This window comes from Pseudophryne corroboree, chromosome 6, assembly GCF_028390025.1.
Source record: "Pseudophryne corroboree isolate aPseCor3 chromosome 6, aPseCor3.hap2, whole genome shotgun sequence".
NCBI classification, from domain to species: Eukaryota; Metazoa; Chordata; class Amphibia; order Anura; family Myobatrachidae; genus Pseudophryne; species Pseudophryne corroboree.
Genome location: NC_086449.1, coordinates 73,070,087 through 73,096,803, shown reverse-complemented (window position 1 = coordinate 73,096,803; position 26,717 = coordinate 73,070,087). Strand labels below are relative to the sequence as shown.

The 26,717-nt window shown below is 49.3% G+C and overlaps 2 protein-coding genes across 7 annotated transcripts in view; one reads left to right on the top strand and one right to left on the bottom strand.

The window, feature by feature from the left end:
- The first annotated feature begins 1,285 nt into the window (after nt 1-1,285).
- On the top strand, nt 1,286-22,800 carry DHPS (deoxyhypusine synthase). Of its 2 annotated transcripts, none has more exons than XM_063931167.1 (10): nt 1,286-1,666; nt 5,136-5,345; nt 13,260-13,373; nt 13,645-13,766; nt 13,857-13,953; nt 14,043-14,129; nt 20,150-20,255; nt 21,693-21,796; nt 22,004-22,129; nt 22,248-22,800. In XM_063931167.1, the coding sequence occupies exons 2-10, from the start codon at nt 5,193-5,195 to the stop codon at nt 22,344-22,346; spliced, it is 1,008 nt and encodes a 335-aa protein (XP_063787237.1). In that variant the 5' UTR covers nt 1,286-1,666; nt 5,136-5,192; the 3' UTR covers nt 22,347-22,800. The 2 variants fall into 2 exon arrangements, with proteins under 2 accessions (XP_063787237.1, XP_063787236.1); XM_063931166.1 differs by lacking the exon at nt 1,286-1,666 and adding an exon at nt 1,701-2,015.
- Nucleotides 22,781-26,717, bottom strand: part of WDR83 (WD repeat domain 83) — a 133,935-nt gene continuing 129,998 nt past the window's right edge. For all 5 annotated transcript variants that reach the window (XM_063931171.1, XM_063931168.1, XM_063931172.1 and 2 more), the window contains 3 exons: nt 24,505-24,613; nt 23,192-23,306; nt 22,781-23,019 (listed from right to left, as the gene is read on the bottom strand). In XM_063931171.1, coding sequence (XP_063787241.1) covers nt 22,873-23,019; nt 23,192-23,306; nt 24,505-24,613 — 371 coding nt within the window. In that variant the 3' untranslated portion in view covers nt 22,781-22,872. The remainder of the gene's footprint in view (nt 23,020-23,191; nt 23,307-24,504; nt 24,614-26,717) is intronic.

The following is a 26,717-nucleotide window of genomic DNA, read 5'->3' as shown; positions in this document are numbered from 1 at the left end:
CGCGATCCCGGAGAGCCCCCGTCATGTATGCCTGACCATGGAAGAAAACCGGAGCCTCCTGCTGTAGTTACCCGGCAACCAGGGCTCGGGAGTGTACAGCGCCGCTAGGGAGAGATGGAGCTGCAGCAGTGAATGTCAAAAGACATATACACACTGCTGCTGCCCTTGAAGTCTTCACTTTTCTTCTAAAAAGCTCTTCTCAGGGCTGCCCAGCGCAGCCCCTCTGTCATGTGCCTGCTATCTGCGGCACCAACTACAAAACTGAGCTCCTGTGCAGGGAGGCGGGGTTATAGAGGAGGCAGCGCTATGCATTCTGGGAACAGTCAAAACTTTTGAGCCTGTTGGTGCCTCGGATCAAGATCCTACGCTACACCCCTATGTCTTTCCTTGTGGAGCCCAGTGTACCCCGCAGCAGAAAGTGCTATATAACTAACATCATTATTATCCGTTAAGATGGCCCTGACAGGTTTTATATATACATGATACTGTTATAAGTTAACTCTAAATTGCAGAGTAAAAATACAGCTGTCCAGCATTTGTGGGCTACATGCAAAAGCAGACAGTAGTTACCATGCATAGAAAATAAACGTATTTGCTCTCCTTGCACTGTAACATGGTTCGTCCAGGTTCAAAGTTTATTTGTTCGCAGCATAGGATCAGCCTCTATTCATACTAACACTCAGACCCGCTCCGCTTCAAACTTGCCCCTGTATTTGTTTAAAGTTGCTTATGCTTGGTATAAAGCACGCGCAATGTGAAAAATCACGAGATCCATCTGCACAATGGACTGAATGCTACTGAGGTAGCCTCAAAGCCCCGTCAGGGCGGGTGCTGGGCACGAGAGATGGAGGGTGCTGGTTAGTGAGGCCAATCCCGGGATCCAGGAATTTAGGCCAAAAATGAGCGGGATTCAATCCCGGGGATTGCGGGATTTACCTGCTCCATTGTTTTTTTAATGCCAGTCAGCGTTCAGTTTCCTCAGGAGGCTCAGACGCTGCCCGACTTCCTCTTTCAGGCTCCTCCTGCCCCCGCGCCCTCCCACGATGGAGAATCTGACGCCAGCTGCACCCATACTTGCCTACCTGACCCTCTCCATGAGGGAGAAAATGCTCTGTTCCTGGACTTTCCTGGTAATGTATGATTGCCATCACCTGTGGTGAAACACCTTTCTTATCAATTAACTAGCTCACCACAGGTGATGGCAATCATACATTACCAGGAAAGTCCAGGAACAGAGCATTTTCTCCCTCATGGAGAGGGTCAGGTAGGCAACTATGGCTGCACTTCACCGCCCGCGAGCCCCGCTCCCACCCACGATGGTGAATCTAACGCCAGCTGCACCTCACCGCCCGCGAGCCCCGCTCCCATCCACGATGGCGAATCTGATGCTGGCCGCACCTCACCGCCAGCACGCCCCGCTCCCACCCACGATGGCGAATCTGATGCTGGCCGCTCCCTCACCGCCAGCACGCCCCGCTCCCACCCACGATGGTATTTGTGTGGGCTGGAGTGGACAGGTCTTCAACTCAATCCCGGAAATCCCAACATTGGCCTATTTTCAATCTCGATACTCGGGATTGGCCTCCGTAGTGCTGGTGCCAGGCCCGGGAGGTGGAGGGCGCAAGATGGGCGCTAGTGCCGGGCCAAGGAGGAGGAGGGTGCGCAGGTACGAGTCCCGGGCACAGGACGGGAAGGGTACGCTGGTACGAAGCCCGGGGGTTGCGCGGCGCGCGCCGGAGCCGGTAAGGGCGGGGGAGGCACCGCTGCGGTGGGGAGAGAGTGACAGGACGCTTCTCCAGTCCTCTCCGACGCACGGAAGATGGGCGTATCCGCTGTAGCGCCCCCCCCCCCCTCTTAAGTACCATAGTGGGCGCGGCTACTCTATCCTCCAATGAGAGCGTGATTTGGCCCCGCCTCTATCCGGGGCTTTGTCCCGTCAGTGTGCGGGCAGTTTCCGACGTAGCAGCAGAGAGCGGTCAGCGGTGCGACATGTGAGCCGTGTCCGGAGCATGGAGGTATGTGTGTCACTGTGTATGTCACTGTGTCTATGTCTCCTGTACTTGTGTCACTGTGTTCTTCTGTATGTGTGCTATGTTCTGTGTGTGTATGTCATTCTGTGTGTGTATGTGTCTCCTGTATGTGTTCTACACTGTGTGTGTTTTGTATGTGTGCTATACTGTGTGCGTGTGTTCTACACTGTGTGTTTTGTGTGAATCTCCTGCATGTGTGACACTTTGTGTATGTCACATGTATGTGTGTGTCACTGATCTCACGTGTATGTGTCCCTGCACCCTCTGGCAACTTCTGAAACTTATGTGCTCCCTCTGGCAGCTTCTCTTCCATCCTTTAACCTGATCTGTTCCTTCACTGCAACCCCTGGCAGCTTTTGTTCCATCCATCAACATTCTCCATCCCATCCCTCCACCCTCTGGCAGCTTCTCTTCCATACATGAACCTGCTCCGTCCCATCCCTCCACCCTCTGGCAGCTTCTCTTCCATACATGAACCTGCTCCGTCCCATCCCTCCACCCTCTGGCAGCTTCTCTTCCATACATGAACCTGCTCCGTCCCATCCCTCCACCCTCTGGCAGCTTCTCTTCCATACATGAACCTGCTCCGTCCCATCCCTCCACCCTCTGGCAAATTATGAAACTTCTCTGCACCCGCTGACAGCTTCTCTTATATCCATCAACCTGCTCTGTCCCTTCCCTGCACTCTTTAGTGGTAATCTATAATATGAAGCTTCTGTGTTTTGTTACTTTTAATGTCCCAATTGTACTGTGCTGCAGTGTATGCTGGTGCTGAGTAATTAAATGTTAATAGTAATGTGTGTGGCTGATGCCGTGTACTGCACATGTGTGTGGCGGTGTATGATACAGCGCATGTGAGGTGAAGCACACAATCCTCAGCACGGTCAGTAAGCATCTCCCCCTGGTGACGTGTCTCCTCCCCTAGGTACGTCAGAAGGTCCCTTCTCCCACTCCGATATAGACTTAACCTAGATGCTAGAATCAAGTGGGCTAAGGGACCTTTTCCGTCTGGGTGAGGACCCACGACACAAGGGGGGGGGAGCTATGCCAGCGGGATAGTTCCTCTACTATCCACGCCACCAACTATTACCTTTAGTAATCAGGTGGCGAGCGTAATTTTCGGGTACCCTGTTCGGCCGTAGCTCCTCCCCCTGGTGACGTGTCTCCTCCCCTAGGTACGTCAGAAGGTCCCTTCTCCCACTCCGATATAGACTTAACCTTATAGCTGTACCAGGGCTAGAATACAATCTGGAACTTTATAGGACAAGTCCCAGATATGCTCCCCAGTGTCAGAGCCAGGTAATACCCACAGGTCTCCAGTTACTGTGGAACTATCGCTGGAGTCTATCTGGCCCTCGGGCACCCACAGAGATATGTGTAAGGTACTGTACAGGTGTGAGTGTAATGCATAGCGCTGCACATTCTCTCACTGATAGATGTGGTCTGGGTATAAGCTGTACAACGTGGCTGTTTTGTGAGTGGGTATAGCTGGTGACTGTACGACCGTGCCTAGTGATTTATACGGACAGGCCGTGGAATACCTATAGAGAAACCATTTCTTATTGCTGATATAATGTATATGTTACCTTTGTTTTTGTTATTGATGAGTTACGGTAAGGTAGCTGAATTAGCATATTGTATATGGTTAAATAATAATACTTATAATAATTTTTATAATTATTGTTATCCTTTATATAGCACCTTACAAAGTTCATAAATGGTATGAGCAAGAAATGAAAGAAAGGACTTACAGTAACAAAATTGCAGGACAAGGGACATTGGGGGTCATTCCGAGTTGATCGCTAGCTGCCGTTGTTCGCAGCGCAGCGATCAGGCTAAAAATTGGCATTTCTGCGTATGGGCCATAATGCGCACGCGCGTCGTAAGGGTACAAAGGCCGTTGTGGTTGTGCACAGGTTGTAGCGAAGTTTTCAGTCGCACTGATGGCCGCAAGAAGATTGACAGGAAGGGGGCGTTTCTGGGTGTCAACTGACCGTTTTCAGGGAGTGTTTGCAAAAACGCAGGCGTGTCTGAAAAAACGCAGGCGTGGCTGGGCGGGAGTATGACGTCAAATCCGGACACGAATAGGCTGAAGTGATCGCAAGCGCTGAGTAGGTTCAGAGCTACTCTGACACTGCACAAACTGTTTTTGCAGAGCTCGGCTGCACAAGCGTTTGCACTTCTGCTAAGCTAAAATACACTCCCCAGTGGGCGGCGGCATAGCGTTTGCACGGCTGCTAAAACTAGCTAGCGAGCGATCAACTCGGAATGACCCACATTATTCAAAGATGGATGCAGATTGCTTCATACACAGCAAGATCTCCGTCCATCTCCTCACATGCTGGGGGCCGCCCACCATGTGTGACGCCGTCTTCCAGTGTGTCCGCAATTACATTGCATCCGCATCAAACTAAGGTTGACCCCTGGCTATATGGGAGTAGCTGTGTGTGGCATCACGCAGCTGCCCCAAAAATGGTCCTGGCACGCCTCCGTTTGGGCCGCTTGCGAAATCGACGATACCCCACCGACGGCTGCCGCTGTAAGTCACCACGCGGGATGCGGCCACAAGGTGTAAGGTCGCGCACACACACCGTGACCGGTGCACATGCGCTGATCACCGCAGCTGCGTTCAGGTATGACTGACCCCCAAGGTGTAGAAACATTGTCGCAGCAGTCATCATAACCAAACACGCAACAGGGCCACAGAACCCAAGGTCTAGGTGCCGTTGTTGGCAGTGGGGAGGTGATAATGGTATTTGAGGGAAGAGGGTCCTGCTCGTGAGAGCTTATAGTATATAATAGACTGTACAAATCATTTCAGAAAGACCTATAGAGATGCGGTAAGGACAGAGCAGCCTCAGGTTATGCTGGTAGCCTGTGTAATACACTATTTCAGGGGTGTCCAAAATACGGCCCTCCAGCTGCAGGAAGGGATGCCTTTGTGTTGTCCGGTCACTGCGTTGCATAAATGAGGCCCGCTGTCCTAAAGTCTCATCTATCTGTCCAGATTATGTTCAACTCAAAAATAATCTCATTAAAATATGGTGTCCAGCGTTGATCAAATATTCTATTAATCTGCATGCTGTATTGCTGTCCCTTCCCCAGGCTCAGAACACCACTACGGCAGAGGGCCTGCCCAGCGATGCCAAGGGGGCAGTGCTAATGCCCAGTGACTCTCTGCCGGAGAACACGCCCCAGGTCAGAGGTTATGATTTCAATTGTGGGGTCAACTATGAAGCATTGCTGCAGAGTTACCTGACCACCGGCTTTCAGGCTTCCCACTATGGACAGGCGGTGCGGGAGATCAACAACATGGTAAGAAGGTGGCACCATACGGATATATGGAAGAAGATAGGAAGTGGACCATTGGAGTATCTATGATGGGTGCAGTGCACACTGGCTTCTGGGTCCAGGGGACCACATCACACACACTGCATCCATGTTTAATTATTTACGGCTCCGGAGTCCAGCATTGGAGATGCAGCTATGGCAAAAATCACTAGGAAAATGGCCGGCGCGCATGCTCAGTAGTGATTAGTTGCCTGAACATGGCGGGCACCATGTTTCCGGAGACCTGTTCCTCTGCTGTAGAGAGGAGGGGGCCAGCACGGAGTCTGCACACGAGTCCCCTTCTCCATTAAACCACCCCTAAATGGGACAGAAAAATATTACTGCCACAATGTGGATTCTTGATAAAGGGAGGCGAGAAGTCTGCTCCAGGTATATGTTCTGGGGATTAAAAATAATAGGAAATAATGTCATTTGGGTTTAAATTTTATATCCACACTCACAGTAACATAAAATAAATAAGTTACTACATCTTACATCTGATCCACGCCCCTATTTACATCATATAATAGGGTACTGTATATCACTCCAATGAGCCACGCCCCCAGTGACATCATATAATAGGGTACTGTATATCACTGCAATGAGCCACACCCCCAGTGACATCATATAATAGGGTACTGTGTATCACTCCTATGAGCCACACCCCCAGTGACATCATATAATAGGGTACTGTGTATCACTCCTATGAGCCACACCCCCAGTGACATCATATAATAGGGTGCTGTATATCACTCCAATGAGCCACGCCCCCAGTGACATCATATAATAGGGTACTGTATATCACTCCAATGAGCCACGCCCCCAGTGACATCATATAATAGGGTACTGTATATCGCTTTAATGAGCCACACCAAAAGTGACCTCATACAATAGGGTACTGTGTATCACTCCTATGAGCCACACCCCCAGTGACATCATATAATAGGGTACTGTGTATCACTCCTATGAGCCACACCCGCAGTGACATCATATAATAGGGTACTGTGTATCACTCCTATGAGCCACGCCCCCACTGACATCATACAATAGGGTACTCTGTATCATTCCTGAGCCACACCCCCAGTGACATCATACAATAGGGTATTGTGTATCACTAATATGAGCCACACCCCCAGTGACATCATATAATAGGGTGGTCTTCAGTATGCCGGCTGTCGGGATCCCGGCGCACAGTATACCGGCGCCGGAATCCCGACAGCCGGCATACCGACACTTATTCTCCCTTGTGGGGGTCTACGACCCCCCTGGAGGGAGAATAAAATAGCGTGGCGCGCAGCGTGGCGAGCCCGCAAGGGGCTCATTTGCGCTCGCCACACTGTCGGTATGCCGGCAGTCGGGCTCCCGGCGCCGGGATGCTGGTCGCCGGGAGCCCGACCGCCGGCATACCATACTACACCCCATATAATAGATTATTGTATATCACTCCAACGAGCCACACCAAAAGTGACATCATACATAAGGGTACTATGAGCCACATCCCCGGTGACGTCATGTAAATGGGGGCTCATATTTCATGGCCATGTACTATTTTGTAAATTGAGTTCTACATTTAACATCTAGCCATGAACCCTCTCCCATTGACCTTATATGTGTGTGTGTGTGTGTGTGTGTGTGTGTGTATGTGTATGTGTATGTGTATATATATATATATATATAGTGCTTTATCTCATAGCAACACCCCAAATTATCTTAAATGCGGGTGTTTTATCCTATAGCAACGCCCCCAAATGACATCACTTTTTGCATTGGATTTAGTATCTCCTGCTCTCTGTATTTTATGAAACGCTTCTCTCTCATTGTTTCTGTACTGTACTATGTTCATTCTATCTGTTTAGTGCCTTGAGTCCTATTGGAGTAAGAGCGCTATATAATTAAAATTATTTTTATCATTTGAATTTCTCTATCGTCCTAGTGGATGCTGGGGTTCCTGAAAGGACCATGGGGGATAGCGGCTCCGCAGGAGACAGGGCACAAAAAGTAAAGCTTTTCCAGATCAGGTGGTGTGCACTGGCTCCTCCCCCTATGACCCTCCTCCAGACTCCAGTTAGATTTTTGTGCCCGGCCGAGAAGGGTGCAAATTCTAGGTGGCTCTCATAAAGAGCTGCTTAGAGAAAGTTTAGCTTAGGTTTTTTATTTTACAGTGATTCCTGCTGGCAACAGGATCACTGCAACGAGGGACAGAGGGGAGAAGAAGTGAACTCACCTGCGTGCAGGATGGATTGGCTTCTTGGCTACTGGACATCAGCTCCAGAGGGACGATCACAGGTACAGCCTGGATGGTCACCGGAGCCGCGCCGCCGGCCCCCTTGCAGATGCTGAAGTAAGAAGAGGTCCAGAATCGGCGGCTGAAGACTCCTGCAGTCTTCTAAAGGTAGCGCACAGCACTGCAGCTGTGCGCCATTTTCCTCTCAGCACACTTCACACGCAGTCACTGAGGGTGCAGGGCGCTGGGGGGGGGGCGCCCTGGGAGGCAAATGAAAACCTATTAAAAGGCTAAAAATACCTCACATATAGCCCCCAGAGGCTATATGGAGATATTTAACCCCTGCCTGGATTCACAAAATAGCGGGAGACGAGCCCGCCGGAAAAGGGGCGGGGCCTATCTCCTCAGCACACGGCGCCATTTCCTCTCACAGCACCGCTGGTCAGGACGGCTCCCAGGTCTCTCCCCTGCACTGCACTACAGAAACAGGGTAAAACAGAGAGGGGGGGCAAATTTAATGGCAATATTTTGATATATATAAAGCAGCTATAAGGGAGCACTTATTATAAGGCTATCCCTGTCATATATAGCGCTTTTTTGGTGTGTGCTGGCAGACTCTCCCTCTGTCTCCCCAAAGGGCTAGTGGGTCCTGTCTTCGTGTAGAGCATTCCCTGTGTGTCTGCTGTGTGTCGGTACGTGTGTGTCGACATGTATGAGGACGATATTGGTGTGGAGGCGGAGCAATTGCCAAATATGGGGATGTCACCTCCTAGGGGGTCGACACCAGAATGGATGCCTTTATTTGTGGAATTACGGGATAGCGTCAACTCGCTTAAGCAGTCGTTTGACGACATGAGGCGGCCGGACAATCAATTAGTGCCTGTCCAGGCGCCTCAAACACCGTCAGGGGCTGTGAAACGCCCTTTGCCTCAGTCGGTCGACACAGACCCAGACACAGGCACTGATTCCAGTGGTGACGGTGACGAATCAACCGTATTTTCCAGTAGGGCCACACGTTATATGATTTTGGCAATGAAGGAGGCGTTACATTTAGCTGATACTACAGGTACCACTAAACAGGGTATTATGTGGGGTGTGAAAAAACTACCTATAGTTTTTCCTGAATCAGAAGAATTAAATGACGTGTGTGATGAAGCGTGGGTTGCCCCTGATAAAAAGCTGATAATTTCAAAGAAATTATTGGCATTATACCCTTTCCCGCCAGAGGTTAGGGAGCGCTGGGAAACACCTCCTAGGGTGGACAAGGCGCTAACACGCTTATCTAAACAAGTGGCGTTACCCTCTCCTGAGACGGCCGCACTTAAAGATCCATCAGATAGGAGGATGGAAAATATCCAAAAAAGTATATACACACATGCAGGTGTTATACTACGACCAGCTATAGCGACTGCCTGGATGTGCAGTGCTGGGGTAGTTTGGTCAGAGTCCCTGATTGAAAATATTGATACCCTGGACAGGGACAATATTTTACTGTCGTTAGAACAAATAAAGGATGCATTTCTTTATATGCGTGATGCACAGAGGGATATCTGCACACTGGCATCACGGGTAAGTGCTATGTCCATTTCGGCCAGAAGAGCTTTATGGACGCGACAGTGGACAGGCGATGCGGATTCAAAACGGCATATGGAAGTTTTGCCGTATAAAGGGGAGGAGTTATTTGGAGTCGGTCTATCAGATTTGGTGGCCACGGCTACAGCCGGGAAATCCACCTTTCTACCTCAAGTCACTCCCCAACAGAAAAAGGCACCGATTTTTCAACCGCAGCCCTTTCGTTCCTTTAAAAATAAGAGAGCAAAGGGCTATTCATATCTGCCACGAGGCAGAGGTCGAGGGAAGAGACAGCAACAGGCAGCTCCTTCCCAGGAACAGAAGCCCTCCCCGGCTTCTACAAAAGCCTCAGCATGACGCTGGGGCTTCTCAAGCGGACTCGGGGACGGTGGGCGGTCGTCTCAATAATTACAGCGCGCAGTGGGCTCACTCGCAGGTAGATCCCTGGATCCTGCAGATAATATCTCAGGGGTACAGGTTGGAATTAGAGACAGATCCACCTCGCCGTTTCCTGAAGTCTGCTTTACCAACGTCCCCCTCCGAAAGGGAGACGGTTTTGGAAGCCATTCACAAGCTGTACTCTCAGCAGGTGATAGTCAAGGTACCTCTTCTACAACAAGGGAAGGGGTATTATTCCACTCTATTTGTGGTACCGAAGCCGGATGGCTCGGTAAGGCCTATTCTAAATCTGAAGTCCTTGAACCTGTACATAAAGAAGTTCAAGTTCAAGATGGAGTCACTCAGAGCAGTGATAGCGAACCTGGAAGAAGGGGACTTTATGGTATCCTTGGACATCAAGGATGCGTATCTCCACGTTCCAATTTACCCCTCACACCAGGGGTACCTCAGGTTCCTTGTACAAAACTGTCACTATCAGTTTCAGACGCTGCCGTTTGGTTGTCCACGGCACCTCGGGTCTTTACAAAGGTAATGGCCGAGATGATGATTCTTCTTCGAAGAAAAGGCGTATTAATTATCCCATACTTGGACGATCTCCTAATAAGGGCAAGGTCCAGAGAACAGCTAGAGATGGGATTAGCACTATCTCAAGAGGTGCTAAAGCAGCACGGATGGATTCTGAATATTCCAAAATCCCAATTAATGCCGACAACTCGTCTGCTGTTCCTAGGGATGATTCTGAACACGGTTCAGAAAAAGGTTTTTCTTCCCGAGGAAAAAGCCAAGGAGTTATCCGACCTGGTCAGGAACCTCCTAAAACCAGGAAAGGTGTCTGTACATCAATGCACAAGAGTCCTGGGAAAAATGGTGGCTTCTTACGAAGCAATTCCATTCGGCAGATTCCATGCAAGAATTTTCCAAAGGGATCTGTTGGACAAATGGTCAGGGTCGCATCTTCAGATGCACCTGCGGATAACCCTGTCTCCAAGGACAAGGGTATCTCTTCTGTGGTGGTTGCAGAGGGCTCATCTATTGGAGGGCCGCAGATTCGGCATACAGGATTGGATCCTGGTGACCACGGACGCCAGCCTGAGAGGCTGGGGAGCAGTCACACAAGGAAGAAACTTCCAGGGAGTGTGGTCGAGCCTGGAAAAGTCTCTTCACATAAACATTCTGGAACTAAGAGCAATCTACAATGCTCTAAGCCAGGCGGAACCTCTGCTTCAAGGAAGACCGGTGTTGATCCAGTCGGACAACATCACGGCAGTCGCCCATGTAAACAGACAGGGCGGCACAAGAAGCAGGAGTGCAATGGCAGAAGCTGCCAGGATCCTTCGCTGGGCGGAGAATCACGTGATAGCACTGTCAGCAGTGTTCATCCCGGGCGTGGACAACTGGGAAGCAGACTTCCTCAGCAGACATTGCGCCAGGTCAAGAGATCCGCAGGCAATAGCTGTGGACGCGCTGGTAACACCTTGGGTGTACCAGTCGGTGTATGTGTTTCCTCCTCTGCCTCTCATACCAAAGGTATTGAGAATCATACGGCAAAGCGGAGTAAGAACGATACTAGTGGCTCCGGATTGGCCAAGAAGGTCTTGGTACCCGGAACTTCAAGAGATGGTCACGGACGATCCGTGGCCTCTACCTCTGAGAAGGGACCTGCTTCAACAGGGTCCCTGCCTCTTTCAAGACTTACCGCGGCTGCATTTGACGGCATGGCGGTTGAACGCCAGATCCTAAAAGGAAAAGGCATTCCAGAAGAAGTCATTCCTACCTTGATTAAGGCAAGAAAGGAAGTCACCGCGAAGCATTATCACCGCATTTGGCGGAAATATGTTGCGTGGTGCGAGGATCGGAGTGCTCCGACGGAGGAATTTCAACTGGGTCGTTTCCTACATTTCCTGCAATCAGGATTGTCTATGGGTCTCAAATTGGGATCTATTAAGGTTCAAATTTCGGCCCTGTCAATATTCTTCCAAAAAGAATTGGCCTCAGTCCCTGAGGTCCAGACTTTTGTCAAAGGAGTACTGCATATACAGCCTCCTGTGGTGCCTCCGGTGGCACCGTGGGATCTAAATGTAGTTTTAGATTTCCTCAAATCCCATTGGTTTGAACCACTACAAAATGTGGATTTGAAATATCTCACATGGAAAGTGACTATGTTACTGGCCCTGGCTTCCGCCAGGAGAAGTATCTGAAATGGCGGCTTTATCTTATAAAAGCCCTTATTTAATTTTCCATTCGGATAGGGCAGAGCTGCGGACGCGTCCGCATTTTCTCCCTAAGGTGGTATCAGCGTTTCACCTGAACCAGCCTATTGTAGTGCCTGCGGCTACACGCGACTTGGAGGACTCCAAGTTGTTGGACGTTGTCAGAGCTTTAAAAATATACATTTCAAGGACGGCTGGAGTCAGAAAATCTGACTCTCTGTTTATACTGTATGCACCCAACAAGTTGGGTGCGCCTGCTTCTAAGCAGTCGATTGCTCGTTGGATTTGTAACACAATTCAACTTGCACATTCTGTGGCAGGCCTGCCACAGCCTAAATCTGTTAAGGCCCATTCCACAAGGAAGGTGGGCTCATCTTGGGCGGCTGCCCGAGGGGTCTCGGCATTACAACTCTGCCGAGCAGCTACGTGGTAAGGGGAGAACACGTTTGTAAAATTCTACAAATTTGATACCCTGGCAAAAGAGGACCTGGAGTTCTCTCATTCGGTGCTGCAGAGTCATCCGCACTCTCCCGCCCGTTTGGGAGCTTTGGTATAATCCCCATGGTCCTTTCAGGAACCCCAGCATCCACTAGGACGATAGAGAAAATAAGAATTTACTTACCGATAATTCTATTTCTCGGAGTCCGTAGTGGATGCTGGGCGCCCATCCCAAGTGCGGATTATCTGCAATACTTGTACATAGTTATTGTTAACTAATTCGGGTTCTTGTTTAGGGAGCCATCTTTCAGAGGCTCCTCTGTTATCATACTGTTAACTGGGTTTAGATCACAAGTTGTACGGTGTGATTGGTGTGGCTGGTATGAGTCTTACCCGGGATTCAAAATCCTCCCTTATTGTGTACGCTCGTCCGGGCACAGTACCTAACTGGAGTCTGGAGGAGGGTCATAGGGGGAGGAGCCAGTGCACACCACCTGATCTGGAAAAGCTTTACTTTTTGTGCCCTGTCTCCTGCGGAGCCGCTATCCCCCATGGTCCTTTCAGGAACCCCAGCATCCACTACGGACTCCGAGAAATAGAATTATCGGTAAGTAAATTCTTATTATGTTGCATGCACCCATAATGATGTGGAGTGTTATAGTGTACATGTAGAAATGTAATACAGCTATACAGGGGCGCTATCTGTGTTCAGCCTCCTCCATTCGGGCCCCCTCTCTGCTGGCAGCGCTGTGTAGTGTGAGCACTAGAGGGCTCAGACTCTACTACGAATGCACAGATCTCCAGGAAAATGGCGTAGCTGTGCCATTTTCATAGTGATCTATCACCAGTACTGCCATCGGCGTGGTACTCCGGAGGGTGAGTATTAAGAAGAAAAAAAATGGGTGCATCGTCTACTGTGGGGGCCCCCTGGACTCAAGGGCCCGTGTGCACCGCACCCATTATAAATACACCAATGTATGTATATATTTCCAGTGTAATATAAGTACTCTCTCTCGTGTGTGTGTATATATATGAATCATATCCTTCCTTTTGCAGATCAAGACCAAGCTGTCATCCCCTGGCGGCTGTACCATCTTACTGGGATACACCTCCAATCTAATCAGCTCGGGCGTGCGAGAGATCATCCGGTACCTGGTGGAACACAAGATGGTGAGTGAGGGGGCAGTTCCGGGGGGGAATACCTTTTAGGGGGGAATTCAATTACCCCTGATAGCCACATTATCAGGAATTTGCCTGGAGACAGGCGAAACAAATCCGCAATAAATGCTGTTTTCTTTTACTGTAAAAACGGGATCACTGGTAAACCAGTTAAGGACCCTAAACGCCAAAATGTACCGATGTGGAGATGTGAATACGCTGTTTAGGGCTACTCTGACACATTTATAGGTGAATATCTAATGAGTGGTGTATGACCTTGCAGGTGGACGTCATTGTCACCACAGCAGGCGGCATAGAGGAGGACCTAATAAAATGCCTGGCACCCACTTACCTGGGAGACTTCAGCCTGAAAGGGGCAGACCTGAGGCCAAGGGGCATCAATAGGTGAGGCAACATCGTGCTCTTATTACTGAGGTCACTTACTCCGACCCTCCCCCTGGTCCCTGCTCATCCCAGCCTTCACTCTCCTGGCAGGATCGGTAACCTCCTGGTCCCCAATAACAATTACTGCTTGTTCGAGGACTGGATCACCCCTATCCTAGATCAGATGGTGCTGGAGCAGGACACTGAGGTGAGAACACGGGCGAGCAGGAAATCATCATGTTCCGATACCCGGAGTTGTGTTTTGTGTAATCCTGCGCGTTATCTCTTCCACTGTAGGGGACTAAGTGGACACCATCTAAAATGATCGCCCGCCTAGGAACGGAAATTAATCACCCAGATTCTGTGTATTACTGGGCCCAGAAGGTAAATTGCTCAGTATACGAGAGTGTCAGTGTAAATAGTGCCTGACTCTCCCCTTGCAGGGTGTCACAGACAGGAGCGGGCTATGTGACATGGGGTCTGTCCCTCCCACCATAGGGTGACACAGACAGGAGGGGGAGCTATGTGACATGGGGTCTGTCCCTCCCACCACAGGGTGACATGGGGTCTGTCTCTCCCACCACAGGGTGACACAGACAGGAGGGAGCCGTGTGACACTGGGTCTGTCCCTCCCACCACAGGGTGACAACAGTAGGATGTCCTCTCTCACTATCGGCATGGTAACATATTTCTCTGACGTCCTAGTGGATGCTGGGAACTCCGTAAGGACCATGGGGAATAGCGGCTCCACAGGAGACTGGGCACAACTAAGAAAGATTTAGGACTACCTGGTGTGCACTGGCTCCTCCCTCTATGCCCCTCCTCCAGACCTCAGTTAGAATTTTGTGCCCGGCCGAGCTGGATGCACACTAGGGGCTCTCCTGAGCTTCTAGAAAAGAAAGTATAAATTAGGTTTTTTATTTTCCGTGAGATCTACTGGCAACAGACTCACTGCTACGAGGGACCGAGGGGAGAGAAGCGAACCTACCTGCTTGCAGCTAGCTTGGGCTTCTAGGCTACTGGACACCATTAGCTCCAGAGGGATCGAACACAGGCCCAGCCTCGGTCGTCCGGTCCCGGAGCCGCGCCGCCATCCCCCTTGCAGAGCCAGAAGCAAGAAGACGTTCCTAGAAATCGGCGGCAGAAGACTTCGGTCTTCATTAAGGTAGCGCACAGCACTGCAGCTGTGCGCCATTGCTCCCCATGCACACCACACACTCCGGTCACTGATGGGTGCAGGGCGCTGGGGGGGGGGGGGGGGGGGGCGCGCGCCCTGGGCTGCAATAAGAGTACCTTACTTGGCAAACTACCACATAATATAGTCATTAAGACTATATATGTGTAAAATCCCCTGCCATAACTTTCCATAAAAAAGCGGGAGAAGTCCGCCGAAAAAGGGGCGGAGCTATCTCCCTCAGCACACTGGCGCCATTTTCCCTCACAGCTCCGCTGGAAGGACGCTCCCCAGGCTCTCCCCTGCAGTTTCCAGACTCCATAGGGTAAAAAAGAGAGGGGGGGCACTAAATTTAGGCGCAATCATTGTAATATTAGCAGCTATAGGGGAAAAATCACTGTGTGTAGTGTGAATCCCTGCATTATATAGCGCTCTGATGTGTGCTGGCATACTCTCTCTCTGTCTCCCCAAAGGACTTTGTGGGGTCCTGTCCTCAGTCAGAGCATTCCCTGTGTGTGTGTGTGCGGTGTGTCGGTACGGCTGTGTCGACATGTTTGATGAGGAGGCTTATGTGGAGGCGGAGCAGGTGCCGATAAATGTGATGTCACCCCCTGCGGGGTCGACACCTGAATGGATGGACATGTGAAATTAATTACGTGACAGTGTCAACTCCTTACATAAAAGGTTTGACGACATAGCAGATGTGGGACAGCCGGCTTCTCGGCTCGTGCCTGCCCAGGCGTCTCAAAAGCCATCAGGGGCTCTAAAACGCCCGCTACCTCAGATGGCAGACACAGATGTCGACACGGATACTGACTCCAGTGTCGACGATGATGAGACTAGTGTACATTCCAATAGAGCCACCCGTTACATGATTACGGCAATGAAAAATGTGTTGCACATTTCTGATATTACCCCAGGTACCACAAAAAAGGGTATTATGTTTGGGGAGAAAAAAACTACCAGTGGTTTTTCCCCCTTCTGATGAATTAAATGAAGTATGTGAAGAAGCGTGGGCTTCCCCCGATAAGAAACTGGTAATTTCTAAAAAGTTACTAATGGCGTACCCTTTCCCGCCAGAGGATAGGTCACGTTGGGAGACATCCCCTAGGGTGGATAAAGCGCTCACACGTCTGTCAAAGAAGGTGGCACTACAGTCTCCGGACACGGCCGCCCTAAAGGAACCTGCTGATAGGAAGCAGGAGGCTATCCTGAAGTCTGTTTATACACACTCAGGTATTATACTGAGACCAGCTATTGCTTCAGCATGGATGTGCAGTGCTGCAGCTGCGTGGTCAGATTCCCTGTCGGAAAATATTGATACCTTAGACAGGGACACTATATTGCTAACCATAGAGCATATTAAAGACGCAGTTTTATACATGAGAGATGCACAGAGGGATATTTGCCGTCTGGCATCTAAAATAAACGCAATGTCCATTTCTGCCTGGAGAGGATTGGGGACTCGGCAGTGGACAGGAGATGCAGATTCTAAAAGGCACATGGAAGTTTTGCCTTACAAGGGTGAGGAGTTGTTTGGGGATGGTCTCTCGGACCTCGTTTCCACAGCGACAGCTGGGAAGTCAGCATTTTTACCCCATGTTCCCTCACAGCCAAAGAAAGCACCGTATTATCAGGTACAGTCCTTTCGGCCCCAGAAAGGCAAGCGGGTTAGAGACGCGTCCTTTCTGCCCAGAGGTAGAGGGAAAAAGCTGCAACATACAGCCAGTTCTTAGAACAAAAGTCCTCCCCGCTTCCTCTAAGTCCACCGCATGACGCTGGGGCTCCACAGGCGGAGCCAGGTACGGTGGGGGCCCGTCTCAAGAAGTTCAGCAACCAGTGGGCTCGTTCACGGGTGGATCCCTGGATTCTAGATACAGGTAGTATCTCAGGAGTACAAGCTGGAATTCGAGACGTCTCCCCCTCGCCGTTTCCTCAAATCTGCCTTGCCGACAGCTCCCCCGGACAGGGAGGCAGTGCTGGAGGCGATTCACAAGCTGTATTCTCAGCAGGTGATAATCAAGGTACCCCTCCTTCAACAAGGACGGGGTTACTATTCCACAATGTTTGTGGTACCGAAACCGGACGGTTCGGTGAGCCCCATTTTAAATTTAAAATCTTTGAACACTTATATAAGAAGGTTCAAGTTCAAGATGGAATCGCTCAGAGCGGTGATTGCAAGCCTGGACGAGGGGGATTACATGGTATCAGTGGACATCAAGGATGCTTACCTGCATGTCCCCATTTACCCTCCTCACCAGGAGTACCTCAGATTTGTGGTACAGGACTGTCATTACCAATTCCAGACGTTGCCGTTTGGTCTGTCCACGGCACCGAGGGTATTTACCAAGGTAATGGCCGAAATGATGATACTCCTTCGGAAAAAGGGAGTTTTAATTATCCCGTACTTGGACGATCTCCTTATAAAGGCGAGGTCCAGGGAACAGTTGTTGATCGGAGTAGCACTAGCTCGGGAAGTGCTACAACAGCACGGCTGGATCCTGAATATTCCAAAGTCGCAGCTGGTTCCTACAACGCGTCTACTGTTCCTGGGGATGGTTCTGGACACAGAACAGAAAAAAGTGTTTCTCCCGGAGGAGAAGGCCAAGGAGTTGTCATCTCTAGTAAGAGACCTCCTAAAACCAAAACAGGTGTCGGTGCACCACTGCACGCGAGTCCTGGGAAAGATGGTGGCTTCTTACGAAGCAATTCCATTCGGAAGGTTCCATGCAAGGATCTTTCAGTGGGATCTGTTGGACAAGTGGTCCGGGTCGCATCTTCAGATGCATCGGCTGATAACCCTGTCTCCAAGGACCAGGGTGTCGCTGTTGTGGTGGCTGCAGAGTGCTCATCTTCTAGAGGGCCGCAGATTCGGCATACAGGACTGGGTCCTGGTGACCACGGATGCCAGCCTGCGAGGTTGGGGGGCAGTCACACAGGGAAGAAACTTCCAAGGACTATGGACAAGTCAGGAGACTTCCCTACACATAAATATTCTGGAACTAAGGGCCATTTACAATGCCCTAAGTCAGGCAAGACCCCTGCTTCAACACCAGCCGGTGCTGATCCAGTCAGACAACATCACGGCGGTCGCCCATGTAAACCGTCAGGGCGGCACAAGAAGCAGGATGGCAATGGCAGAAGCCACAATGTTTCTCCGATGGGCGATAAATCATGTGTTAGCACTGTCAGCAGTGTTCATTCCGGGAGTGGACAACTGGGAAGCAGACTTCCTCAGCAGGCACGACCTCCACCCGGGAGAGTGGGGACTTCATCCAGAAGTCTTCCAAATGTTTGTACACCGTTGGGAAAGGCCACAGGTGGACATGATGGCGTCCCGCCTCAACAAAAAGCTAAAAGATATTGCGCCAGGTCAAGGGACCCTCAGGCGATAGCTGTGGACGCTCTAGTGACACCGTGGGTGTACCAGTCGGTTTATGTGTTCCCTCCTCTGCCTCTCATACCCAAGGTACTGAGAATAATAAGAAGGAGAGGAGTAAGAACTATACTTGTGGTTCCGGATTGGCCAAGAAGAGCTTGGTACCCAGAACTTCAAGAAATGATCTCAGAGGACCCATGGCCTCTGCCGCTCAGACAGGACCTGCTGCAGCAGGGACCCTGTCTGTTCCAAGACTTACCGCGACTGCGTTTGACGGCATGGCGGTTGAACGCCGGATCCTGAAGGAAAAGGGCATTCCGGAGGAAGTCATCCCTACGCTGATTAAAGCTAGGAAGGAGGTGACCGCAAACCATTATCACCGCATATGGCGAAAATATGTTGCGTGGTGTGAGGCCAGAAGGGCCCCAACGGAGGAATTTCAGCTGGGTCGATTTCTGCACTTCCTACAATCAGGGGTGACTATGGGCCTCAAATTAGGTTCCATTAAGGTCCAGATTTCGGCTCTGTCAATTTTCTTCCAAAAAGAACTGGCTTCACTCCCTGAAGTTCAGACGTTTTTTAAAGGAGTGCTGCATATTCAGCCCCCTTTTGTGCCTCCAGTGGCACCTTGGGATCTCAACGTGGTGTTGGATTTCCTTAAGTCACATTGGTTTGAGCCACTTAAAACCGTGGAACTAAAATATCTCACGTGGAAAGTGGTCATGCTATTGGCCTTGGCTTCGGCCAGGCGTGTGTCAGAATTGGCGGCTTTGTCATGTAAAAGCCCTTATCTGATTTTCCATATGGATAGGGCGGAATTGAGGACTCGTCCCCAATTTCTTCCTAAGGTGGTATCAGCTTTTCATTTGAACCAACCTATTGTGGTGCCTGCGGCTACTAAGGATTTGGAGGATTCCAAGTTGCTGGACGTAGTCAGGGCCCTGAAAATCTATGTTTTCAGGACGGCTGGAGTCAGGAAAACTGACTCGCTTTTTATCCTGTATGCGCCCAACAAGCTGGGTGCTCCTGCTTCAAAGCAGACTATTGCTCGCTGGATCTGTAGTACGATTCAACTTGCACATTCTGCGGCTGGACCGCCGCATCCTAAATCTGTAAAAGCCCATTCCACGAGGAAAGTGGGCTCTTCTTGGGCGGCTGCCCGAGGGGTCTCGGCTTTACAACTTTGCCGAGCTGCTACTTGGTCGGGTTCAAACACATTTGCTAAATTCTACAAGTTTGATACCCTGGCTGAGGAGGACCTTGAGTTTGCTCATTCGGTGCTGCAGAGTCATCCGCACTCTCCCGCCCGTTTGGGAGCTTTGGTATAATCCCCATGGTCCTTACGGAGTTCCCAGCATCCACTAGGACGTCAGAGAAAATAAGAATTTACTCACCGGTAATTCTATTTCTCGTAGTCCGTAGTGGATGCTGGGCGCCCATCCCAAGTGCGGATTGTCTGCAATACTTGTATATACTTATTGCCTAACTAAAGGGTTTTTGTTTGGAGCCATCTGTTTGAGAGGCTCAGTTGTTGTTCATACTGTTCACTGGGTATAGTATCACAAGTTGTACAGTGTGATTGGTGTGGCTGGTATGAGTCTTACCCGGGATTCCAAAATCCTTTCCTTATTGTGTCAGCTCTTCCGGGCACAGTTTCCTAACTGAGGTCTGGAGGAGGGGCATAGAGGGAGGAGCCAGTGCACACCAGGTAGTCCTAAATCTTTCTTAGTTGTGCCCAGTCTCCTGCGGAGCTGCTATTCCCCATGGTCCTTACGGAGTTCCCAGCATCCACTACGGACTTCGAGAAATAGAATTACCGGTGAGTAAATTCTTATTTTCTCCCTGTGGCAGAACAACATCCCTGTGTACAGTCCGGCCCTCACAGATGGGTCAATAGGTGATATGCTGTATTTCCACTCGTATAAGAACCCTGGATTGAAGCTGGACATAGTAGAAGGTACTTGTAGTAATACTGTATTTGTTCCTATACCAGAGGTGTTCTATGCGATTCACATTACACAATGGCTCAGCACTGGTACATGTCCTCCCTCCATGGATCTAAGACCTTGCATGCCTAGGTGTGCAGGAAGGGGTTAAAGGTCTAAAGAGACCACAGGGGTATATTTACTAAAGCTTCTAAAAATACAAAAATGGTGATGTTTCCCAAAGCAACCAATCAGATTCTATCATTTCTCTATTGCATCCTAGAAAATGATTGGTTGCTAAAAGCAACATCACCACGTTTCATTTTTTGGAAGCTTTAGTAAATTTACCCCACCCTCTTACTACTTTACCTCCAACCCTTCAATAAAGAAATCTTTTGGTTTTCCCCTTTAAAATTCTGCTGTTTAGACTCGCTCATGGCTTAAGTTAATTATACAAAACTGAATCTTGCTTTTTGCACTGTTGTGTAAAACTAATGCGCCGGTTACATATTAAGCCAGGAACATCCTGGCTCTGCCCAGCTCATATCATCTGTGCCACCTTGCTCCGCAAACGTATGCGCACTGCACATGAATTGGTGTTTCACTCTATGGGCCTAATTCCAGCAGCAAATTTGTTAGCTAATGGGCAAAACCATGAGCACTGCAGGGGTGGGGGGGAGTTAGAGTTGGGTGGGTTTTATTGTTTCTGTACAGGGTAAATATTGGCTGCTTTAAGTTTACACTGCAATTTAGATATCAGTTTGAACACACCCCACCCAAATCTAACTCTCTCTGCACATGTTATATCTGAACCCCCCTTCCCCCCCCTGCAGTGCACATGGTTTTGCCCATTAGCTAACAAATTTGCTGCTGCGATCAGGTCTGAATTAGGCCCTATACCCGCTGCAACGTCTGAGTCTTAATTTAAGGAACTTTTCACCAAACTTAAGTTGCAGCAAAACTTTTTTTTTTAAATTAACACATTATACATGGTCTGTATGGCTTTGTAATCACAGCAGGTCTTTTATTGCAGAAAAATCTTATTAGTTGCTCATCGGATACTACCTTATTTTCATGAGTCTGTCCCACACCCAAGTCATTATGTATACTCCAGCAGGCTCACCTGTTCTTGAGGTATCAAGGTTTTTCTCTGCTCTCAGTATATATTGCTGTGGGGCCAGTCACTGTAAGAGGTGATCCCGGCTACTTCTACTCAGCAGGAGACGGAGTGCAGAATTCATGTAAACCCGTCTATATAAATCCTATACAGCTTCTCAGTGGTGCCTTACCTTTATTATAGTGCACAGTCCTATTCTCCGCATCGTCCTACTGACCTAACCAGGAAGTTCTCCCCTGCTAGATAAACTCGAGTCATAATTTATACTTAATCTGGAAAGAATCGTTTTTCTGCTTTAACCATTTGTTATTATCCTTTAAGAATGACTGTACATTCTACGTTTCCTTGGCAGACATTCGCCGCCTGAATTCCTCTGTGATCTTCGCGAAGAAGACTGGCATGATTATTCTGGGAGGAGGCCTGGTTAAACACCACATCTGCAATGCCAATCTCATGGTGAGTGCGGATGAATTTCAGACGCTTCTGCTGTGCAAATCATATTATTGTTATATATAGTAGAGTCTATGGCTCCTTCTTGTACACAAGTTGTGTAGTAGTTGTAGATCACGGTGTGGAATCCTAGAATGATCCTACACCAGGAACCATGTGCTTCCCTTCCTTACTCCCCTTCTCTTTTTCTCCCCCCCCCCCCCCCCCCCCCAGAGGAACGGTGCTGATTACGCCGTGTTCGTCAACACAGCCCAGGAATTTGATGGATCAGACGCTGGCGCCAGACCCGACGAGGCGGTATCCTGGGGAAAGATCCGCATGGATGCCAGTCCTGTCAAGGTTTGTGATCCAGACTCCATTTCTCATATAAGACCTCTCCTGACCATCTCCAGTCATCTTGCTGCGTCATCATTCTTCTGGTTCCATTTCTTACCTATAAACCCGACTCTTCCCCCAGGTCTACGCAGATGCCACCCTGGTGTTTCCTCTCCTCGTAGCTCAGACGTTTGCCCAGAGGCACAGTGATTTCTCTAGCAAAGAGAAAGACCAGGACTGATGAGATGGAGAAGGGGAGTGGGCACCCGCGGCTTACCTGGCTGATTGCACGTTGTATTCAGGTCTCGCTTCCTACAGCTGCACTCGGCAGAATCATAGAGCTTCTTCAGGCTGGTCTGCCTACAGCATGTGTAAATACACAAGTTCCACAAATATATATGTACATAGGTTAACATGTATATACAGTTTTCGGTATGTATAGACCAGGGGTAGGCCACCTTTGGTTCGATTGGCGAGTAATGAAGGTGGAAGGTGTCAGAGCCACTGGTGGAGCCTGTAAGTCCGCTACATGGTGGCAATGTGGCGAGATGGTCGTCGCCAACGGGCAGAATCTCTTGCCCTGTAGCAGCCGCTGTAATTTAATTTTTTTTTATCTATTTAAGTTTCAATTCTCTGCATGGAAGTACCAGGGGATGTACGGAGATAATAAAAGTCTTGTTTCCAAACAAATAAAAGGAATTTATTATTTTAATAAAATGGGTACAAAATATATCTCCCTAACAGGAAAAAACAGAATATATACAGTGTTATTGTGCTGTATTCTCTTCGTGTGGGGTCTCTCTCCAGACCTGGATTTCGCCCTCACTGGACGTCAGCAGACACGGCTCAGTTGGGTGATATGAGAGAGATTGTACGACTCCTTTACTGACTGGCAGCTTGAGCACGAGGGAACCCTGAAAGAGGGGAGACATACTGAGGCTCCGGGGCTAGGATTGTTCTTTATTTAATGTTCATCTTCCACTACTCATTACATCATAGGGAACAAGGATGTAGAACAGTCTGTGGGGTGTGTTATCACTTATAACCCCCATCTACGTACAGGTTTGTATGGATGAAAGTTCTCACCTCCACCAGGTCCCAGAAACAGACTGTCCCGTCCTCGGAGCAGCTGACCACGTGTGTGTCTTTCTCACTCAGGCAGCTGTCCAGCTTGTAGCTCTTGTTCTGGTGTCCTGTGTACCTGATACGAGACAAGGACAAGCTGAAATCTCTACCCTGACTGCAGCGGAATCCACAGACACTGCAGATGAGTGACCCTGTTCATTACTAATGATGGGTCTCTGCGGTTCCTGAGTGAGAGAGGCTGCTTCAGTGTCCGGGACACATGGTAGAGTGTACCAATGTTCTATAGGAAGCCCAGACGCGCCCTGTGTCAGATGTCACCTCTTCAATCTGCATCTTTTTACAAGTTAAGGGCGGCATTTCCTCTCTTACAAGAATCAAAAACCACAGCTTGTGTTAAAGACTAAACTGCTGCCAAGATGGGTCAAAAAAAAAAAAAAGCACAAATATATATATATATATATATATATATATACACATACATACATACATACATACATACATACATACATACATTTATTTATTATAGAAGTGTAGCATGTGTCAGTCTGGTAGGGATATCACAGCATTGTGTGTTTGGCTCTACCGATATGTGCACAGCATCTTGTTACCTAGGAGACTAACAGACGATCACATAAATCTAGGCAGCTTCTGAATGTATGTGTAGGTGCTAGCATTCAATAGGCCATATTAGACAAACAGCCATGTGTGTGAACCAGACAAGGGTAATATGATGATCACTATCTCGTTATCTATCTAGCCATTGTCCAACCACTAGGATTGTACCACATGGCTTGGGATGCTCTGGCCGGGGTGACAGCTGCCAGTGCATGGGCTACTTTAATCTCTGTGTGCCAACTCTCACCCATCTTCGCAATTATAAGTAGATGGAGAAGCCTCATCCCTCCAAACTCCCAAAACAGCTGAAAACCCCTGATGAAGGGCTTGGGAAACAACCCATGTCTCTGGATGTAGTCTCAGTGCAGATGAAGCAATTAGGAGAACGGAGACCCTGGTGAATGACTTTTTTTATGTTTACTACCTGGGGTCCAATTAGTACTATACTTTTAGGCTTAGTGTTTTCATGTCCTCCTATCTGCTGTAAAAGGTTTGTGTGTGTGTTCTTCTGCTTTACACGGAGGATCAGATACAAATACCCTGTACATTGGCTGCTAATATCAATCATCTAATTACATATAGCATACACGGAATGACTGGTAATGCAGATAGAGGAAGCTTTCTTAGTTCACACTGACTCTCTCTCTCTCCCTCCCTCCCCCCCCCCCCCCCCCCCCTTTCCAACGCATTTTACTTACTCCCCGAGCAGCTCTCCTGTGTCCTTGTCGAGGAGGCGAAGGGAAGAATCCAGCGAGGATGCTAAGAGACACTGCGAGTCCTGACTGAAGCTGACACATGTAATGGGACCTGTGTGAAAGCGATTACATATAGTGATAATGAGTCTCAGTGATTCCCTTTGCACAGTACTCTGGAATAACATTGCATTACAATTCACTTCTAGCATTCCCAGAAGAAGGGGTGAGACGTAGGGTCCGTATAACATGGGAATTTATGCCATAATGTCCTAATTAGTGTTTGAGATTGAAGGTTACAAGGAACCAGACACAATAGTCCTGTCACACAGGCAGCACTGACCTATGTGCGGGCTCCCTCCTCTGTCGCCGGCGGCGCAGGTAGGTAGACTCTGGCACTGCGCCAAACTCTATTTCTCTGACGTCCTAGTGGATGCTGGGAACTCCGTAAGGACCATGGGGAATAGCGGCTCCGCAGGAGACAGGGCACATCTAAAGAAAGCTTTAGGATCACCTGGTGTGCACTGGCTCCTCCCCCTATGACCCTCCTCCAAGCCTCAGTTAGATTTTCTGTGCCCGACGAGAAGGGTGCACACTAGGGGCTCTCCTGAGCTCTTTGTGAAAGTTTTAGTTTAGGTTTATTATTTTCAGTGAGACCTGCTGGCAACAGGCTCACTGCATCGAGGGACTAAGGGGAGAAGAAGCGAACTCACCTGCGTGCAGAGTGGATTGGGCTTCTTAGGCTACTGGACATTAGCTCCAGAGGGACGATCACAGGTTCAGCCTGGATGGGTCACCGGAGCCGCGCCGCCGGCCCCCTTACAGAGCCAGAAGAGCGAAGAGGTCCGGAAAAATCGGCGGCAGAAGACTTTCCTGTCTTCAGATAAAGGTAGGCGCACAGTACCGCAGCTGTGCGCCATTGCTCTCAGCACACTTCACACTCCGGTCACTGAGGGTGCAGGGCGCTGGGGGGGCAGCGCCCTGAGACGCAATAAATCGATAGAAAACCTTTTATGGCTAAAATAAATGCATCACATATAACTCCTGGGCTATATGGGTGCATTTAACCCCTGCCAAAACATACAAGAAAACGGATGATAAGGACGCCGAGAAAGGGGCGGAGCCTATCTCCTCAGCACACTGGCGCCATTTTCCCTCACAGCTCCGTTGGAGGGAAGCTCCCTGGCTCTCCCCTGCAGTCACTACACTACAGAAAGGGGTTAAAAAAGAGAGGGGGGCACAAATTAGGCGCAGTATAAACAATACAGCAGCTATAAAGGGAAAAACACTTATATAAGGTTATCCCTGTATATATATAGCGCTCTGGTGTGTGCTGGCAAACTCTCCCTCTGTCTCCCCAAAGGGCTAGTGGGTCCTGTCCTCTATCAGAGCATTCCCTGTGTGTGTGCTGTGTGTCGGTACGTTTGTGTCGACATGTATGAGGAGGAAAATGATGAGGAGACGGAGTAGAGTGTCTGTAATAGTGTTGTCACCCCCTGGGGGGTCGACACCTGAGTGGATGTACTGTTGAAATTGCGTGACAGTGTCAGCTTTGTATAAAAGACAGTGGTTGACATGAGACAGCCGGCTACTCAGCTTGTGCATGTCCAGACGTCTCATACAGGGGCTCTAAAGCGCCCGTTACCTCAGATACAGACGCCGACACGGATACTGACTCCTGTGTCGACGGTGAAGAGACAACCGTGATTTCCAATAGGGCCACACATTGCATGATTGAGGCAATGGAAAAAGTTTACACTCTTCTGATAATATAAATACCACCAAAAAAAGGGGTATTATGTTTGGTGAGGAAAAACTTCCTGTAGTTTTCCTGAATCTGAGAAATAAAATGAGGTGTGTGATGATGCGTGGGTTTCCCCCCGATAACAATTGATAATTTCTAAAAAGTTATTGGCAGTATACCTTTTCCCGCCAGAGGTTAGGGTGCGTTGGGAAACACCCCCTAGGGGGGATAAGGCGCTCACACGCTTGTAAGAACAAGGGCTCTACCCTCTCTGGAGATGGCCGCCCTTAGGGATCCTGCTGATAGAAAGCAGGAGGGTATCCTAAAATGTATTTACACACATACTGGTGTTATACTGCGACCAGCAATCGCCTCAGCCTGGATGTGCAGTGCTGGGTTGGCGTGGTCGGATTCCCTGACTGGAAATTTGATATCCTAGATAAGGACAGTATATTATTGCCTATAGAGCAATTAA